The sequence below is a fragment of the Canis lupus genome, chromosome 28 (assembly GCF_003254725.2).
Source record: "Canis lupus dingo isolate Sandy chromosome 28, ASM325472v2, whole genome shotgun sequence".
Classification (NCBI taxonomy): domain Eukaryota; kingdom Metazoa; phylum Chordata; class Mammalia; order Carnivora; family Canidae; genus Canis; species Canis lupus.
In genome coordinates this window covers 3,899,894-3,919,373 of record NC_064270.1, presented here as the reverse complement: position 1 = coordinate 3,919,373, position 19,480 = coordinate 3,899,894, and the positions used below count along the sequence as shown (strand labels likewise).

General features: G+C 54.8%; 1 protein-coding gene across 13 annotated transcripts in view; it reads right to left on the bottom strand.

Moving 5' to 3' along the window:
* Positions 1 to 19,480, bottom strand: part of RASGEF1A (RasGEF domain family member 1A) — a 216,782-nt gene that overhangs the window by 23,710 nt on the left and 173,592 nt on the right. The window contains exon 1 of one of the 13 annotated variants that reach the window (XM_049103353.1): positions 13,568 to 13,688. The exons of 10 other annotated variants lie outside the window; for them this stretch is intronic. Coding sequence is in view for 1 of the 3 variants with exons in the window: in XM_025466443.3 (XP_025322228.1) it covers positions 7,861 to 7,878 (18 nt within the window). In the remaining 2 variants the exon portion in view is untranslated. Of the gene's footprint in view, positions 1 to 7,860; positions 7,959 to 8,358; positions 8,517 to 13,567; positions 13,689 to 19,480 lie in introns of those variants that run through there. 2 more of the 13 variants (XM_035708029.2, XM_025466443.3) reach the window with 2 other exon arrangements.

The following is a 19,480-nucleotide window of genomic DNA, read 5'->3' as shown; positions in this document are numbered from 1 at the left end:
GGGGCCTCTTTCCCCTGGGGCCCACCCCACTGGATTCCACAGGGGTCACCCCAACACTCCCCCATGTGCGGTGCAGCTTGCACTCCTGGAGGTTAAGCGGCCGGCCACAGGCCAGGACAGGAGAATGCCCCAACAGATCCACTTGCGAGCCAGTCCTGTCGTTTCTGGGAGTCTTCTCAAGGTGTCCCAAAGGGGAGCAGGGCACAGATCCCCACCTCTACCGGACTTGCTCCTCTAGGGTCCCTTTTCTACGTGGAGCAGCCACCTAAGAGGCTGCTGCTCAGAACCTGCCCCGTCACTGGGGCTCTGCCCATCAGGCAAGAAGAGCCGAGGTTCCAGGAGGGGGACAGTGAGGGGACTGCATCAGAGCTGAGGGTCCTTGAGAGGCAGGGAGGCTGGGCTCCCCAGGATGGGTGGGGTAGGGAGCGGGACAGGCTGTGGCTCAGACCTTCCTAGGTGTAAGCATCAGCCTCCACCTCCAAGGCTGCCTAGGGATTGCTAGGGTATAGAAAAATAAGAACACACAGTTCCTTTATTTTCAAATGACATCTAATTAGGCTAAGCAATGATTTTCCTTTGTGTTTAAAACAAATAAAAATCAATTTCCTTTGCTTGGACTGTCATCCTCCTTGCAGATACCCCGAGGAGTGCCCCAGGACCCTGCTGTGCTGGGAGTAGGAGGGTTCTGTGTAGCCTTGGGGTGGAGGGCAAGGGGGCTCCCAGCTCCTCCCTGCTGGACCCAGAGAGCCGTTTCCACTCCCTGGGCCACTTCCTATATCCACTCCCTTGTACACAGCAGCTTTACTGCCACACCCCCAATGTCCCCCGGCCCTGGGGGCTCATGACCAGTAGCGAGATCCCAGCCAGCCCCCAGGAGTACCAAGGGCCCAACTGCCTCCATCCCTCCCCAGGGTAGCACACTTCCCCACATAAGGCACTACATATGCTGCTAGCACAACAGCTGTCATCCCATTTTCCAGAGGAAGGAACAAAGGCTGAAAGGGCTTACTTATATCATCAGCCCAGATCTTACAACTCCAAAGTAGGAGTCTGAGATCTGAAGCCTGGTGAGTGTGACCACTATGATCTGACATAAAACCTGGAACCATCAGCACAGGCTCAGGAGAAAGGGGAGCAGATGTAAGATGAGGCAGGTAGCAGCCAGCCAGGACCCTCTGAGATGGACATGGCCTGGCCCAGGTAGAGTCACCTGCTTGGATTGTGCGGAGAAGAGCCCGATGAGTGCAGCGCTGAGGCCAGGATGAGCGGGGTGGTCATGTCAGGGTCCCAGGGCCAATCAATGATGTGCCCCCAAGAAATCCCATGCTGGGAGGATTTCAGGACCTCCCTGAAACAGCTCAGCAACCTCACTGGCAATGGGTGACATTCATGGAGAGCCTTCTACCCACTAGGCCATCCTGCACATCCCATAGCACTCTCCAAGGCATTACTGTCCACCTTCCATGAGGTGCAGACCAGAAGGCTGAGGATAGCCCCAGGCCACATGATCTGACAGGGCAGAGCTGGGGGCCTAGCCACATCTCCTCCCCAGCAGGCTGTTTCTTTCTGCCAAGGATTGAAAGTGAAAAGTGAATAGGAGAATATGCCTGCCCTGCTGTGCCCAGGAAATGGGTCAGCTGTCAAAGTCCAAGCACAATGCAGGAGCTCCTCTTCATGGACCAGATAGAGAGCAGAACAACAACTGATATTTTCTACAATTTCTGACAAGTGGTGGATACCCAGAGTTAAGGGGTAGAAAGGAATGAAAACAGTGCAGTGTCTTCCCTTGAACCAGAGGCATGGAAGCATGAAGAGACAGTACATGGAATACCTTCCATCCAGAGTATTCATCTGCATTGTTCACACATCCTATAACCAATGAAACCCCAAAAGAGTCTCCCAACAGAAATGTACGGGTAACGGAACATTGTGGACACAACTTAACACAATAGCTGGTTATTAATAAACAAACTGTGAACCAAAGAAGTCTACCCACTTGATTAGAAAGCTTCCCTAAGGGCAGCCCCGGTGGCGCAGTGGTTTAGCGCAGCGGTTTAGCGCAGCCTGCAGCCAGAGTGTGATCCTGGAGACCCAGGATGGAGTCCCACGTTGGGCTCCCTGCATGGAGCCTGCTTCTCCCTCTGCCTGTGTCTCTGCCTCTCTCTCTCTCTGAATGAATAAATAAATAAATCTTAAAAAAAAAGAAAAGAAAGCTTCCCTAAGTCATGTTTGTGTTAAAGAGGCAATCAAAACTCCAATTACAGACATATCAGAGAAATAACCCTTACAAGAAAATGCCTCATGAAATTTGATATGGCCAAAGCTGCTCTCAGAGAAACATTCATAGACTTCAATATATTTTAAGTAAACAAGAAAAAATGAAAATGAACTCAGCACTTGACTCAAAAAGCTAAAAACAGTTTCAAAACAAAACAGACCTACAGCAAAGCAAAGTGGAAGGAATTACTAAAATATAAATTAGTGTATTTAACTAAGGAGAGGGTAAAACTTGCTGACTGAATGTAAGAGCTGATTTTTCTTTTGAAAACACAAAATAGAAGGATAAACCTCTCACAGTTCTAATCAACAAAAGGGTGGAATAAAGGGAAGGAGGAAGGACAGCAGGAGGTTGGGAGGGAGGGAATGAAGGGAGAAGTAGGGGGAAGATGGTAGGAGGGAGAAAATGCAAAAATACAGCTACTAGGAATGAAAAAGGGAATCTAGTCTCAGATATAGAGAAGAAACTATAAAAGAATCAACTATATAAATCTGTGCTAAAAGGTCCAAAAGCATTTGAACAGGGATATTATTTAGAAAATATAAATAACCAAAATAAACAAAAAATGCTTAAACCCCCAAAAGACCAATAACCATAGTGCAAATTAAAGTTGACAGCCAACCAAACCTTAGGGAAAAATTAAACCAACTCCTGGCTGAGACAGTTTCTAAAATGAATTATTCCAAGCCTTGGAGAATAAGATAATTTTATAAGATATTTAAACTATTTCATCTATGCAATTCATATTGGAAACCTTTCCTATTCATTTTACAAAGCTGACATAACTATGATTTATAAATGTGACAAATCTGTCCCCTAATAAAAAGTACAGATAAATTCTTACTTATGAATATGGATGAAAAATACCCTAAGCAACTTATCAGTAGAATGAACCCAGAAGCATTTTAAGGCACAATTGAGTCTGACCCAGTGGGATTTACTCCAGAAACATGAGGATGATTTAGCTCAGGAAAGCTAATAAGTCAACACATTAATAGGTCCAAGGAGGAAAGGAATTTGATGATCTTGCTAGATATAGGAAAGCTTTCAATGAAATTTAATATCCATTCTTGCTGTACACTCTTGGCAATTAATGCAAGAGAGGAGCATACTGTTCATGATGAAGAATATCCAAACCATTGAAATTTAGAGCCAATTTCAGACTCAGTAAAACATCAGAGGCCTTCTCATTAAAATGAAGATCAAGCCAAGGACAACTGCTATTATTTAATGTTGCTTTGCCCCTTTCAGAAAACACAATAAGATAAGAAAATAAATAAAAGATACATTAGAAATGAAGAGCTAGAATATTCCTTGTGCAGGTAATCTGATTAATTTCTTAGGTTTTTTAGGAGGCCAAACTGAAAAGCTGTTCAAACTAGTAAGAAAGAATTCACTTATCAATTATTTAATATTCATTTTTAAAAAATGAACAGCTTAGCTATCTACCTCCCCTGGGTACAAAGTGTCCTTGTCCCCAAAGATATCCCCACCATGTGGAGCAGGTGCCGGATGCTCAGTCCAGCGGCAGCAGTAGGGAGAGGTTGTGTGTGAGCAGCTGTCCCGGGACCTCCCAGCTCTGCAGGTGGCCCCACCTTTGGCCAAGGATACAAGGGCCACCCAGGTCAGCCACCGGGCCACACACCGTGACACTGCACCGCTGCGCCCTCCAGGCTGGCACTAGCCTCCCCTGGGAACCCGCGGGGGCGCTCCTCCAAGGCCGCTGCCCACGGCTCACAGGAAGGCCAGGCTCCGGGAGCAGAATGCACGTCCGCTCCTCCTGCTCCCCGGCACTGCTGCAGCCGTGACCCTGGAGCCTGGAGCCCCCTTCCCCTGGGTTACTGGCGCGGCGACCTCTTGAAGGCCAAGTGAGACCCAGTCCTGGGACTGGGGACTCTGACTCAGTGGCCAGCCCCACATCAGGCAGGGGGTAGCCGTGACATCTGGGAACTGCTGAGGCTGGGCCTCGGCAGGCAGGTGGGTGTGAGCAGGACAGCAAGGGCGGCTTGTTCCACTGCAGGCTGAGGTGCCCGCCAGTGGCTTTGCCAGAAAACGCCACCGAGGACAGGAGGCCACAGGGCTGAAGCCCTCGCAAGCCTGGGACTCTCCTGAGGGGAGAGACTGAGAGACCCCACTAAAGGTCGATGGCTGCCTTACTCCTCCTGAGACCCGGAAACACCACTGCCTTTGTCCACATGCTCCCACCTGACTGCTTGCCCTGGGGCCCCTCCACCTGTCTGCCGCTGGGGCCCCTTTGTCCTGGAGACCACAGGGACCCAGACAGTCCAAAACCCAGCATGATGGAGGCATCCTGGTCTGGGTGCCAGTTCTACCCCCAACCTCCTACCTAAACTCAAGTAAGCCAGGCTACTGTGGGCCTCAATTTCCCCATGTGTAAAACAAGGAGGCAGAACTTAGCAGTCTCCTCGGGCCATGTCCAGTTCTCATGTTTATTCCTTCCTTCCCTCACTTACTCAGTCAACAAACATCCATGAGGCCCTACTGACCTGTGCTGCATACCTGGAAATGGAAGAACCCATGGGCCTCAGTATCTGCCAGAGCAGACAGGTGCAACACCACCATGCAGCGTGAGCAACTCAGGACCAGAGTCTGTGCTGAATGCTGAGGAAGCACAAGGGTGGAGAGGACTAACTCTGTAGGAAGGAGTCAAGGAAGGCTTCCTGGAAAAGGTGATTTTGAGATGGGCTTCCAAGGATGACCAGGGATTTTCCAGGAGGTTAGGAGAAGTAAGAGCATGGAGACAGGACAGGTCTCCTGGCTGACGCAGCAGTGCTGACAGACGCAGCCATCCTCTGGTCACTCCTCAGCAGCTCCCCTGGAGGGTAAGGCCCACAAAGCCCAGAGGTACAGAGGGTATGGGCAGCCTCCACAGAGACCTCAACTCCAACACAGGCCACACAACGCCTGAGCCAAAGCCTATGCATTCCAAGGCCAGCCTGTGACTGTCCCCCAAGCAGCCCTCACGACTGCCTAGCCCTTGAAGACCAGACTATGGCGGTCCTGTGCTTACTAGGTAGGCAGGCCATGCTGTCCCCAGGACTTCTGCCAGTCCCTGATACACACAGCAGGCAGGTCAATACCGGACTCTACAGTGCCCTTGGCCCACCCTGCTGTCCCTGGGGAAACTCACACAAAGGGCCCCCATCCCAGCAGGCAGGACCAGCAAGCTGGCGGTGTGGTGCCCAGGCCAAGCTGCCCAGGAGCAGCAGGCACTGGCATGAGCTGTACAGCCAGAAGGCAGCAAGGGGGCAGCAAGGGACCCATAGGATGGGAGACGCCAGGGCTCCAAATCAGCACTCCACGCCAGACCTCCGCCCTCCCATTGCCAGGTGACATCTCCCCGGGGGGATGTCAAACTGTTTCTGCCTCCTGCCCACCCCAACGGTGCTCCCTGCATCTTTCCTCACCTTTTGCTGAGGGCAATGTCCTTCTTCCTGGGGTCAACCTGCCCCTTGCTGCCCCCAGTGCCACCTCTCCGCCCCCCCCACCCGCAAGGCCACTCGCCAAGCTTCAGGGCACTTCTGGATGGGCCCTTCTGCCCTGCACCGCAGCTCCCTGACCTGAGCCCCTGGGTCACGCTGCTGGTTCCCCTTCCTGTCCCTCTGGCCTGCTCTGCTCCTGACACCCAGCCTCCATCTGTCCTCTGGACACATAGGTGGCTTCCTCTTCAAAGTCCTGCCTAGCGCTTTCCCAGTGTGCCCTCCAATCCCACTACCACCTCCTTCCCTTCCTCCCCTCTGCTCTTCCTGCACACCGCACATGGCACACGTTCCGAGGTGTCCCCTCACCATCCTACCCCAGGTGCAAACAGCAGTGGGGGTCGTACACTGGGCCCTTCTAGCCAGTCTGAGCAGGATGGTCACTGCCCATCCTAGTGATACTGAGCAGGGCCACGTGACTCATCTGGCTCAAGAGCAGGGAGCAGAAGTGCAGGCGGCACTCTGAGCTGGGGATTACCACGCTAGTGCAGGAGCCTCTCTTCCACTCCACACAGAGCCTCAGGAAGGCTTGGGGCAGGATCCAAATTGCAGTGTTGTTAAAACCCACTGGGTTCATGGGGTTGATCTGTTTCTGCAGATACCCTGAGTTATTCTGACCCATGTACTCTCCCTAGGTGCCATTCCTCTTTCTCACCTTACCTTTTCTCTTTATCATCACCATGCAACATTCCACATATTTAATTTTTTTTCTAAGTTTTTTTTTTTTTAAGAAATTTCTGCACCGAACATGGGGCTCAGGAGTCGCACGGTCATCCAATAGAGCCAACCAAGCACCCCTCATGTTGTATCTACTGATGGTGCTTTCCCCTATTCTCACTTGCTAGAAGGTGGGCTCCATGAGGACAGGGAATGTGGTGTTTGGTCCCCTGCTGAATCCACAGAACCTGCACACAACAGGTGTTCAATCAATGTGTGCTGAACAAGTGATGAATGAAGAAACAAACAAACGAGGCCTGCGACTTTGGCACAGCCAGGGCTGGCCAGCTCAGCGGAGGCCCCCCTCTGTGTCCCTGCCTCCCCCCCCCCCATCCCCCCCACCCCCCCCCCCACCCGCCACACACACACACATGGGGCCTGAGCTCCCAGGTCAGGCTGCATGAGAAGGGGGCTGGGAACAGAGGCAGCTCCCCGTACCTGAGTCACACTGCCAATCTGTCTCAGAGGGTGGATTCTAATAAACAGCCATGGAAATGCAGCACGCTGCCTCATGATCAAGATTACATCCAGGACATGTTCTGTCTCCTTTGCAGCAGCAAGGAAGCTACCCCTGCCTTGGAGCCCACACTCCTTGAAGCCCCACCCTGGAGCTCACTCTCCTTAAATATACGGGCATTTGTAGGCCCACACGGGCACCACCCTGCCCCCATACACACCTCTCCCTCCTTCTCCCTCTCTCACTCACACACACATCCCATATATAAACACGCCTGCATTTTCACATACTCTCACTCTCGCCCACACATGGCACACACACATACACACCTCCCACGAGCCCACTTCGTCACAGACCTCCTCCTCTCCCCCACCTCCTCCAGGGCAAACAGGTGGTTCTGCACCCTCAAGTCTGGGAAAGGATCCAGGGTTGTCCGGGCTCTAACAAACCTGACTGCCAGTCCCAAGGCAGCCACCCTCCCCCTGGTCATGCTGCTGGGGCTGCTGTCTCCTGCCTGCCTGGCCCTATTCACACCACAAGGGCCCCTGCGACGCGTGCAGGTGCCCCTCAGCCACAGCCGATCACTAGTATGAGCAAGCCGTGCCAGGAAGAGCACTAGCAGCCCAGGGCATCCCCATTCTGAGCCCTGGCGCCGCCCACCTGGCAGCAGGTGCCCGGCGGAGACCTGCAGCGGGAGTGGTTCCCTAGGGAGGCTCCTTCGGGGCCGGCCGAGCAGGGCCAGGCTGGTGCGGAGGGTCCACTGACTGCCGGAGCACAGCGCCTCTCCCCGAGCTCTCGGCGGCGCGGGAACCCCTGCCCGCGGTCTTGCCGCCACCGAGGGCTCGGCCTGCGCGCGCCCCCACGTCGCCGCCTCGCCATCCCGCACCTGCCACGTGCCGCAGCCCTACCTGGGGCTCCAGAAACATCCTGGCCGCTGCTCCCCGCCTGAGCCCCGGCGCCGCGAGCGCCCCGAGCGCGGCCGCTCGTCTCCCCGAGGCCGAGGAAGACCCGCCCCCGCCCCGCCCCGCCCGCCCGCGGGCTCCCGGGCCGCTGCCCTCCGGCTCGCTCGCGGCCCCGCGCGGGGCGGGGCGGGGCGGGGCGGGGCGGGGCACCCGAGGGCCTGGGTGGGGCCGAGGCCCGCGGGGTCGCGCCAGAAACGGGGCGGGGCGGGGCGGGCAGGGGCCTCGGGGCGCGGGGAGCGCAGGGGCGCGGGCCGTGCTGTCAGTCCGGCGGCCGCACCAGCGCGTCAGTGCTGCGGGGCGCGATGTGCCACCGGGCGAAGGGGGGCTCTTGGGTCGGGACTCCGGCGGGTACGAGCGGACGCGTCGGCGAGATCCCGCTCGCGGAGAGCCCCGCTGTGCCCCATCGCCTCCCTTTGAGCCTCCCTTCCACCTTTGCGACCTCACCTCATCGTAGATATCCACTACAGAGCAGGTGCTTGGCCAGCACTTGGCTTGAATGCTTCCCTTGACGGGGCGCTCACTCTGGACGCAAGCGTCACACGGAACTCTGTTCTTCCATCTCCTTGAGTGAACACGGGGGATACGGCAGCTGCTTTTGTGGGAGGACTAATCTGAGACATGGCGTGGGGCGGGCCTGGCACGTGGCACAGTGAGCCGTCATTCCACCCCCAGAAGCCCCAGCACTCCGAAGGAATCCTGTCGGGTGACACGTCACCCCCTCCATCGTGTGCCTGCCGTGGACCCCAACCTGAGCTCTGATAATTTGGATGGAAAAGATGGACTGAGCCAAGAGCACCTTCCCTGGGAGACCTGGAACTGGAGGGCTCCGAGGCTGAGGTGGGAAAACAAATGGGGGAGTCACCACTAGGGAGGAGCAGGGAGATTCTCAGCTTGCACGCTACAGAGAGGAGAGGATGCCCAGAGATAGGCTGAGATAAGCCCAAGAGAGTTCACTCGCAAGCCCCGGGGCTCGGAGGGGCAGAGGTGACTCTGTGTCCACACCAGGCCCACAGGCCCACCCTCTGTCCAGCAGCCTGGTGAGACAGCATCTCTCCTCCCAGGTACCCCTTCTTGTTGGCCTGCTCTCTTAACAGTCCCAAGATTGGTCACCAGGCTGAGTTCAGTGGACGGTTATTTCTGTCTTGCATAATTAGGGGCTGTGCAGGGTCCCCTCACCTACCTCCCCCTAGATGATGCAAGAGTTTGGAAACAGGTGTCTATCTCTTGGAGCTCTGCCCACCAACCCCTCACTCTCTGTTAGGACTGGAGCCCAGGTCTCACTGCTCTAGCACCTGGCACTGTTAACTGCAGCCTCGTGCAGCTCCTATGGGTGGGCCGTGGGGTGGGGGGGTAGGAAGAAGCACCAGGCAGAAATGGCCAGGGCCACAGACCACTGGCACATCAGCCCTCCAAGCTTTCACATTGCTCTTTCCCCCTGCTGCTTCTGCATCTCATTTCAGGTCAGCTGGAAGATACAAAGTTTATGGTGGCCTCTGCAGATGACTAGCCAGGGATTCGCCTGGCTTTTGGGTCCTGGGCCTGTCTGTCCACCCTATCCTTTCAGATGGCTCCAGAGCACCAAGAAGGGTGAAGCCTGGGTTCTTGCCCTGGGGAAGCCTGCCAGGCACCCTGTGATCCTCAGCTCTAACCCACAACCCTGTGTGACATCTGGGCCCTAAGGTGGCCACAGTATGGTCTCAGGAAGTCCATGTGGGCAGTTAACACGCCTGACACCCCCTGCACCCAGAACAAGGAACAAGTCTTCTCCTCTGCTGCTTTAAACGGTACAGCCCAGAGGGGGTGGCTGAGCTGATATGCAGCTCCATAGCACCTTCCTGTACAGTCACAGAGCTGTTTCTCCCAGGTGTTCACCTACAGATTTCACCAGCATCCCCAAGGACCAAAATAAGGTAGATGCTTCCCCAGGAGGAAGGAGGGCCCTTCTGCCCATTGTCTCAACAATGGGAATGTCCCTATAGACACAGAGGGCATTCTCTCCTTTGCTCACAGGTGTGACCTCAGCATTCATGTATGAATCTGGACTATATCTATACCCTTCCTGGTGCCCAAAGAGGTGGGGGAATGGGCATGCCAGGGCTGACCCCTGCTGGCCTGTTCCCTTGCTTGAAGCTGTGGGTAGAGCTGGGTGCAGGGAGTAAGATCCTGTAGGGAGGGCTTATGGAGACTGCCAGGTTTGGCTTTAGAAAGTAGAGTATGATCCAGGTGTGGAATGGCCAGTAGACATCTCCTGGGAGCTTCTGGAAAGACAAGGCACAGAGGAAGGATACCCCAGATGATGAGAGCTGCATGTGAGGCCAAGAACCGCGTCTCCATCCGGTGACCATGAGAGGACACTCCGAGGAAGGCAAAGAGCAGGGAAGCCATGACCATGACCCTGGACACCCTCGCCAGTGCAGACATCTGGGACAGAGGGGACCCTGGGACAGGAGGCTAGACCTACTGCAACAGACTTCTGATCCATGTCCCTCCTTCCACCTACACTTGAGGCTCGAGGTGAGGGGCCTGTTCAGTCTGCATCAGGGCCCATCCTCCTCTGCCTAAAACCCCCAATGAAGGAAAGCCAGAGTCCCAGTGACCCGACGACTTGTCCCCATCTGAAGCCTGCCACATTCCACTGAGCCCTTGCTCACTGTGTGCCAGCCCCCGAAGTCCTGTCCTCCCTCCCTCCCCCTGCATCAGCAAGGCTCTCCCTGGAGGTCCTTACAGACACGTCACCTGCCCAGTGACATATTTACAGACTTTAACCTCCACTGCGGCACTTCCTGCCCCCTTTTCTCCTTACTGTACTGCAGTCCACACATTCCTATTTCCTCATTAATCTCTAGGGAGAACTCGGCCTCCATGAGTACAGGCCCTTTGTCTCTCCTGCTCACTGCTGTGCCCCAATAATTGTGATGTTTGTGCATGGGGGCACTCGGCACTGATCTGTTGAATAAGTGTCTGTGTGTGTCTGTGCATATATGTGCAGATACAAATGTAGGTGTAGATATCCAGCACGGGCCTCATATCCACAATATATGAAGAACTCCAACAAATCAACAGTGTCAAAAGACTCAATTTTTAAAAAATGGGCAAGTTGAAGAGGCATTGCATAAAAACAGATCTCTAACATGGTGATAAATGTAAGAAAAAGGAAATAACAGTCAACCTCATTCGTCATCAGGGAAGGGAAATTAAAACCACAGTGTGACGCTGCCATACACCCACCAAAATGGCTAAAATGAAAAGGCAGAAAGTGCCAAGTGCCAGAGAGGCTGTGGCCCAGTGGAAACTCTGAGCAGCTGGCAGTGGGAGCAAGAACTGGTAGGGTCCCATGGGAAGATGGTCCACTTGTGCCTGGAAAGCCCAGGAATTCCTCCCTGGGTGTAGCCCCCGTAGAAATGCTGACATATTCACACCAAAAGGCACATCGAGGAGCATTTATAGCAGCACTATTCACAATGGCACTAACTGGGATGCTGCTGGCTGCCCTCCACGAGAGCTGCGGGGTATTCATCCAGGAGAGCCCCACAGCAATGAGGCTAGACAGAGTCAACCACCCACAAGGACCAATCTCACCAAATCATGTGCAGCTAAAAAAGCCAGGCACGAAAGCCAGGCACATGGGATCAGGATCCCGTGTACATCAAGCTCCGAGGGCCCTGCTGGGGTTGGGGCCGGTCACCCATGTATTCATCCCATGAAAAATCACTGGGGCTTCACGCTTGTGACTCAGGCACTTTTCTGGACACACTTTGAAACAATTTATGTTTAAAAAGTTGAGAACAATGTGGCGCCTGGGTGGCTCAGCAATTGAGCATCTGCCTTCGGCCCAAGGCGTGATCCCGGGATCCTGGGATCAAGTCCCGTATCGGGCTACCTGCAGGGCGCCTGCCTCTGCCTCTCTGTGTGTCTCTCATGAATAAATAAATAAAATCTTAAAAAAAATAAACAAAAAGTTGAGAACGAAAAAGATAATGACATGGGTCAGGAAGAAGCCACCTGAGCTCAGGGACTTCTGAGTACTCTGTGAGCCACAGCCGAGGGAAGCTGATGTGGGAGAAGGAGCATCTCGGGGCCCCCGAGGCCTTAGCCTCCCTCTCCTCATCTGCCCAAGAACAAAGGCCCCTCTGTGAAAACACCTGCTCCTGTCTTTTAAAAGGTACCACTTGCCAGGTGTTGGTTGGAAGATGGAAGGTGACCTAAATTGGGTTGACGGACATCGCAGAACAGAGGAAGCAGGAACCCAAGTGCCCCCACAGGGGGTGTCAACAAGGACAACGAAGGCCTTGCATAGGCTAAGACCTCAGAGGCCTGAGCTCTGGGGTCAGGGGAGGCCCGGCTGCCAGTTTGAATGGCAACTGCGAGACCACGCAAGAGCGGGCACAGAGGGTGAGGGGGCAGATGACAGTGGGGCTCTGCTTCCTGCGCTGACTTCCAGCCCACTGGCCCCCTTGTCACCCAGAGTAGCTGTGTGGGCAGAGCTCCATCTCCAACCTCTCAGCGTCGTGGGCAAGGCATGCTACTCTCTCAGTTATTGTTTCCGGGTATAAAGCAGGGTTTGAGACACACAATTGTGAGCGTGGTTGGCAAGACACAAAGTAAAATAAACCGAGCACTTCTAGAAACTTCTACTTCTCAGGACTCACACTGTCCAGAGGTTCTAGGCTCCCCTGGGAGATAGCCTGGGCTGTCTACACTCAGCAACACTCTTTTCCCAAGCCCTTGCTAAGAGCATTTACTAGGAACCTGCATGACACAGTGTGGCCTGTGAGCCTGTCAACTCCCTGAGTGGCCATGGTTCCCCTATGGAGCTCATACCCATGGGCTGTGCCTGCCACCGGGGGAGGGGAAGGAGTGCCAGTTCTCCTCAGCTTCCATGCAATCCCCAAGAGACCTGGACCAATCGGGCACTATCTGATGTCCACTGGGGAAGCCGCACAGGCCTCTGCATCTCCCTAAAACCATCCCATTAACACTCACCTTGGGGGAATCACATTCTGAGCAAACAAATCACTATGGTTTTAGGCATCACTGAAGGAAACGGTGGGGGTAGGCAGAGTTGGGGAGGACAGCTAACCTTCTGGCCTCCCTCATACCACAGAGGTCAGGGCTCTGCCTAAATAAATGACCTCCCCCATCCCCATCTGGGGGCAGGAACCTCCCAGGCCTCTGCCCTACCACCAGCACTTGTCCATGTCCTGTGGCCCTCCCCTTCGTCCTGACATCATAACAGATTGGGGGCGAGCCGCCCACCTGCCCTGAGGGTGAGTAACTAACCATGTTGTTTGACCCAGCATGTAACTACTCATAACTAACTCACAGACTCTTCCCAAAGCCAGGGTGCCCCTCCCCTCTGCCCAGCCCCTCCTGCCTTCTGTAGGCCTGCCCTTGCCCCTCCCAGTACACAAGGATCAGAGGATGGCAGCAATACAGAGGGGTGAAGTGGGCTACATGGGGACTGAATGCCGGGGATGGGCATCACCCTTAGGGATGGTGCTGGAGTCCCTGAGGGGTTACCTTACCTCTGTACATCTCTATACCTCAACACTCACTTTGGGAAAACAGGATGTTCCCAAGGCCCTGGAGAGCCCTTGCCCAAAGACTAGAGGCCCTGGTGCACCTCCTTCCACTTGGCCTGGCTCTGGCTCACCCTCTCTGTCCATTCTGCCGGTGTCCTGGGTCTGCATCCAGAGGGCACAACTCCTCAGGGAGTCCTCATCAGTCCCAGGGGGTTCCGGGGTAGAGCCTGGGAGTACCAAGGGTGGAGGCTGAGAGGACAGGAAGATCCTGGATCTCTGCAGGAGAGCCCTGCTCCTGCAAAGGGTGCCAGAAGGTACTAAGCTGTTAGAGAGAACACGCCCTTTGGAGGGAGAGCTGGGGGTGTATAAGAAGAACCATCGGTGCTCCTAGTCTGGCTTCTGCTTCTGGAGAGGGAGGAAAGGTAGGTAGGAGGGGGGTCCTTCTTCTGTCCTGGTGAGGTCCTGAGGTGGGACCCAGGCCACCTGTGGGAGGAGGGAAGAAAAGACACAGACCTGGCTGTGGGTCCTGTCCTTCCAAGGAAGGGGTGGGGGTCAGATCCTAGCAGTGCTCTGGACCGGGGTATGTTCCCCCAGGTCCTGTTGCCCCTTCACACTGAGTCTCCCTAGTCCTGGCTGGCAGAGGTGGTCAGAGTATGGACCATCGACCACTATACAGATCACCAGGCAGAGATGGAGTGACCTGACCCAGGACACTGCCCTGGTGCCCACCAGTGGTTAAGCTGGCCCAGGAACCAGAGTGGGATGGGCAAGTGAATACCACCAGGGCTGCTGAAGGCCACACTCTGGCCCTTTCTACTACCCTACAAAAGGCCTCGGAGAGGCCACACTCAAGATTCCTGCTCATGAAGAAGTAAATTAATTTCTCACAAGTGAGGCTTCCCTTTGGGTGACAACCCCGGGCCGGGCCAGTTTACGGAGTGAGGTGGTTTTCCTGTCATTGTGTGATACCAGCAGCCAGCATTCATCTTCTGAGAACAGAGGAGGAAAGGGAATGCTCTACTGAGGAAAGGTGAGAAGAGAAGCACCCCCAAAGGAAGCCCAGACATGCCCCCCTGACAGGTGCCAGCAGCAGAAATGCAGAGGAAGCTGGCTGCTCACCACTGTCAGATTCCTGCCGGGCTGGAGAGGCAAGGCCCTATCTGTCAGTTGCCCCCCAAAAGTTTCCATTTGTCTGGCATGGCCATTGGCCACGCTGAAAGGCTGCCCTGACATTGAGGGGCCTGGTTTCACCGGCAGTGGTTGCCTTCAGAGAATGCTCCCTTTGCCGAGGGGATACAGCCTCTAGATTTGGAAGCCTGTTGCCAGAAAGCTGACCCTGCAGTGGTTGCTGGGAGGGCAGGTCTGAGGTGAGACTTCTGGGTTCTGCAGGGCCCTGGGCCAGGGAGGGGGGCAGAGACCCTGAGGCTGGGTCCCCCAAAGTGCATCACCTGAGCTAGGCCGTCCCCTGGCCTTGAGGGACAGCAGGCCACTCTGTCCAGGAGAGTGGTTGGTCCCTGGATGGTAGGGAAGCACAGGGGACTCGCAGTGAGCTGCGCATGGACTGTGGTGTCACTAGCAGACCGTCCTTGACTGGTTCACAGCTACTGTAAGCCTCAGTCCACCCTCCCCAGCTCGGAACGAAAACGACACACATAACATTCTTTCTCACAAGACGGTGCTGAGAGCCAAATACAGTTTGGAGGGCCCTGGTTCTCCTGTGGCCTTTCAGCAGAGAGAGGGCAGAGAGAGATGAACCAGTAGCCTGGCAGGACAGGGAGGCCACATGACCGGCCCTGTCTGGGAGGGAGGAGGACATCCGATGAGCACCAAAAATCAGGGATGACATGGGGAGGAAGCACAGGGGCAGAGGACAGGACCCCTCCGTCTAGCCTGTCCCCTTACTCCATCCTACAGGGAGGGGTCAGAGGCCCAGAGAGATGCCCTGTTCCACTGCAGGGGCTGGGACGCCATCAGCACCCAACGGAGGGGGTGCAGGACAGCCCAGCCCACTGTCCTCTGCTTCTGCCGCAGAGTGTCGTTCCCATCCACTTCATCTGACCTCACCTGCACAATGCCCCAGCCGTGTGGTCACTATGATTACAAGCACTGAGCAGGTGGCTCTCGGTGGAGCTGCTATCTGGGTTTGCATCAACCTGCAAACCAATGCAGTTTGGCCACAACCTCCACGATGACTCTTAGGTGAGGAGACAGGGCCCAGAGCAGAGCCTGGAAGCTGCTTAAAGCTGCAGAACAGAGAGGTGCAAACATGGGGCCAGCTTGGCCCCCGAGAATCTCGTGGCCTCTGGCCTGTGCTCCCTGATGGGCTACAGGAGATCAGGGATCTGGATCAATGCTGGGCACATTGGGCTCCCTACTCAGGGCTTTTCAGTGTCTTGTAGATCCAAGAAGTGTTGGAAATTCTAGTCTAATTAGAAAAAAGTCCTCCTTACTCCAGGAAGGCATGGTCACAAGCAGGAGGTAAGCTGGCTCTCGGCCCACTTACACCTTGGCCTGTCACCCTTTTGTGGCAGCCCCACTCTGGAGGGAGCACTGGATAGAGCATTTCTCAAAGTTTTGATCACAGAGCTGCTTCCTCCCAAATGTTCCAAGACACCCTGCAGCAGCTGAGGAAGACCCTTCTAAGGTCCCCCTACTGGCTGGCTATCTGGTGTGCCTGCCTGCTCGCCAGGGTCCCACTGTAGGTCCGCAGGACAGCCCTGCAGGAGGCCCCTGCCAGGCGGGAAGCCAGAACCCGCATGTCCCTTCAGTCATCTGAGAATCAGAATCTCCACCTGTACCAATGCCCTCCATCAGGAAATGCCTTAAAGTGTCATGGAGGATTAGTGATGTCTTTTCACACAAGACTTCCAAGAATCCGTCCATTTGCTTCTGCCTCCTAGAGGCCAAGAGGACAAGGTGTCTCCGGAAACTCTTCCTGGAGTCATGTGCTGTCCCGCTCCGCTGGCTCTGCAGGCCGTGGGTCCACGCTGGCCCCCCCCCGCCCCCCGCCAAGACTCAGCGGCATGGAGCTGCCACAGGGGTGTGGGTAGCAGAAAAGGCCGGCAGGCTGGGCCAGGGGTTTCCTCTAGACAGAGGCTCTTGAACCTGAAAAATCTTCTCGGAATTTGCAGAAAAGACACCTGCCAGGCCCAGTCCCCAGAGATCCTGCCTCCCTGGGTGTTGGGGCAGCAGGGGGGGGGGGGACTCAAAACTCTTGAAGATGGCATCAGAACTCAGATTGGAGAGCTGGGCCATGGGACTGAAGGGCGATGCTCAGGGGGGACAATCAGAAGCCATTCAAGGAAAGGAGGGCAGAAACATAGGGCAGTGGAACCCAGTGAAACTCAGGGGGTGGAGGGCAGGTGTATGGGAGGTCCAGGAGGAGAGTGAGGGGCCACCCCGCAGGAGGGGCTGGGGCAGGTGACTTCCCCACTTGAAACCGGTCATGACATAAACCAGACCCTCCTGAGGAGCCTGATAAAAGTATCTGTGGGGGTGGTGAGGGCAGGAGTTGTCAAGGGAAAGATAGAGGAAACCCCTTCCCCCACAAAGCTCTTAACACCCACCCCATCACATGCACAGAGGACACGGTATGAAGGTCCTTGTGCACCCTGCAGAGCTGCCACCTCTGAACCCAGAAAGGAGGGTGGTGGGGGGCTTCAGTCTTGTGCAAATAAGGATGCTGGAAAGCCCTCAACAAGGAGCAAATTGCTTCATGGCAACAAAAATCCCTGAGTAATCAATTTTCACCTGTAAAATTAATGTGAAAGGTAATACAGAGTGTTAGCACACCTGCCAGGGAAGGCCAGGGTAGGAGGAGGCCAGAAGTGGAGCCAGAGATGGGTTTCCACAAGGCACCTCACAGGACAGAAGTCACTTCTTGACAGCAGGCATGGCTTAAAGCACAACACACCCGTGTGTGTGTGTGTGTGTGTGTGTGTGCAAGAGTACACATACGACTTTTTATATGAGCACGTATGTGTGCATGTAATTGCACATGTAGGCTTTGTGCAGGAGTGTGCACGTGTGTTACATGCACACTCGTGCGTGGGTATGCCAGTGTGTGCCTGTATGTGTTTTTGTATGCATACACGTGTACGTGTGCTCATAAAACCAACTGGTATATACACACTGAAAGGTTAATCAGGGTGCGTGCCGCATACTGGCCTCTTCTCATGCCCTCTTTGCTCTTCATTTATCTTTGTCAAGTACTTCCCAAATTTTCTCCAAAGAATGTGAATGGCTCTGTCATCAGCCTAATGCAAAGCATATTCTTTTTCTAAAACCAAGACTTGAGGCTTGAGCTAGCTGACAGGCTCCTGGAGACGGCAGACTTACCCCCACCAGCTGGTATATAACCAAAGCTTGGAGGGTGCCCAGGGCAGATGGGGGTAGGGAACGAGGAGGTCAGAGAAGCCGAGGACCATCCTGGAGGGGTGTCAGGAAAGGCTGTATCGGGTGGCACAACTGCATGGGAGTAGCACTATCCAGACATATAGGTGGGCTGGTGTCTCGTCTCTGTCATAAAGAACCTGGGAGAGTTTGAGATGCTGCCTCACTCCTGGGTGTGTGTGGTCAGCAGCGCTCGTCACTCCTCTCCATGCATCCCACGAGCTTCTCCCTCCAGCTAGCCAACCAGAAGGCTCTACTTGGTGGCAGGCAGTGACATGCTGTGGGAGCTATCTGAAGGCAGGCAAGTGGGCCCCTGAGCTAGCCTAACAAGTGCCTTCCTTCCACACAAGTAGCTTTTGACTGTCTTCAGGACATGTCTACTTGAGTCTTACCTCTAAGACTTATGTTACTACCCACCCTCCAAACTGTCCTTCTTCCCTTTCTGCTCCCATTGTACACCCTGTCACCTCCTCCAGAAAGCCTTCCTGACTTGGCACATCCTGAAGGTCCTCACCCAAGGACTGCCAGCCCACTCATAACATGCACCTTATACCCTAGTCTTCCTCTCATCGCCTCTCAAGAGCTAGTGGCTCCCTGGAGGGCCTCACTGTGAGGATCGGAGCTCATATCAGAGCTCCATGGAATTGAATGCACTGGGCTACGTTAGTGATGTCTGCTTCAGGTGACGATTAGGAGGAGGAGGAGGCACCTCACTGGATCTGCATCCTTTCCCCTAGCTCCTCATTGGTGGGGGGTTCTTCAACAATTGTCTGGGAATTTGCATTCCTGACTAGACCTATTCACTTACTCATTTTTTAAAAGGTAATGAACATTTACTATGTGCCAAGTTCTCAGAGACATGGTCGCTGCTCTCAGGGTTTACTCTCAGGGCCACAGGAGCAGTGCATGGTCAACAAGTAAACAAATGAACAAAACAGAGCCTCTCAGTCCCAGGAGGCCTCCCTGGGAGATGAGCTGGGAGCAGAGACCCTCATGCTGGGTTAGAGCCATCCTCTAAAGGTACTAGGGGCATACCAGGTGGAGAGCATAGGAAGTGCAAAAGCCCCAAAGCTGGAAAGAACTCTGTGTATTCAAGGCACAGAAAAACCAGTGTGGGAGCCTATATAGTGAGAGACACCTAGACACTCCTGGCTGTCCTGGAAGTTCCCCAGAAGCTCAGCAGAATGGCTGAGTTTGGGCCTGGGGAAGGGGGGCTACCTGGGAGGCTCTCACCTCTTCTGTTACGGAGAGCCTTGCAGGGTTCTGACACCCCCACCTGAGACCCTGAGCAGCCCCAGTATACCTGGGGTGCCAGCTTTAACCCATTTGGGGCCGGCATGGCAGTAGGTAGTTTTCAGCTGGATGTGGATGGAAGCTTCACTCTATAGATCCAGGCTAGCCATCTATGTGCAGCCCAAGGGCTGCTTGTCACCGGGCTGGCCACTCCCCAATCTGCCTCTCCTCCAGGGCTGAGGCCAGACCTCTCCCCTGCCCTCTGCAAAGTGCTGTCCCCCTCACAATCACATCTAGGTCAGGCTCCTCGTTTGGAACAGGGGGACTTGCAGTGTCTTAGGGATGCCCAGAGAAGGTGTGGTAGGACTGGATCAGAGGCCTATATCCTCTCCTCTCCACCAGGTTACTTGGCTACTGTT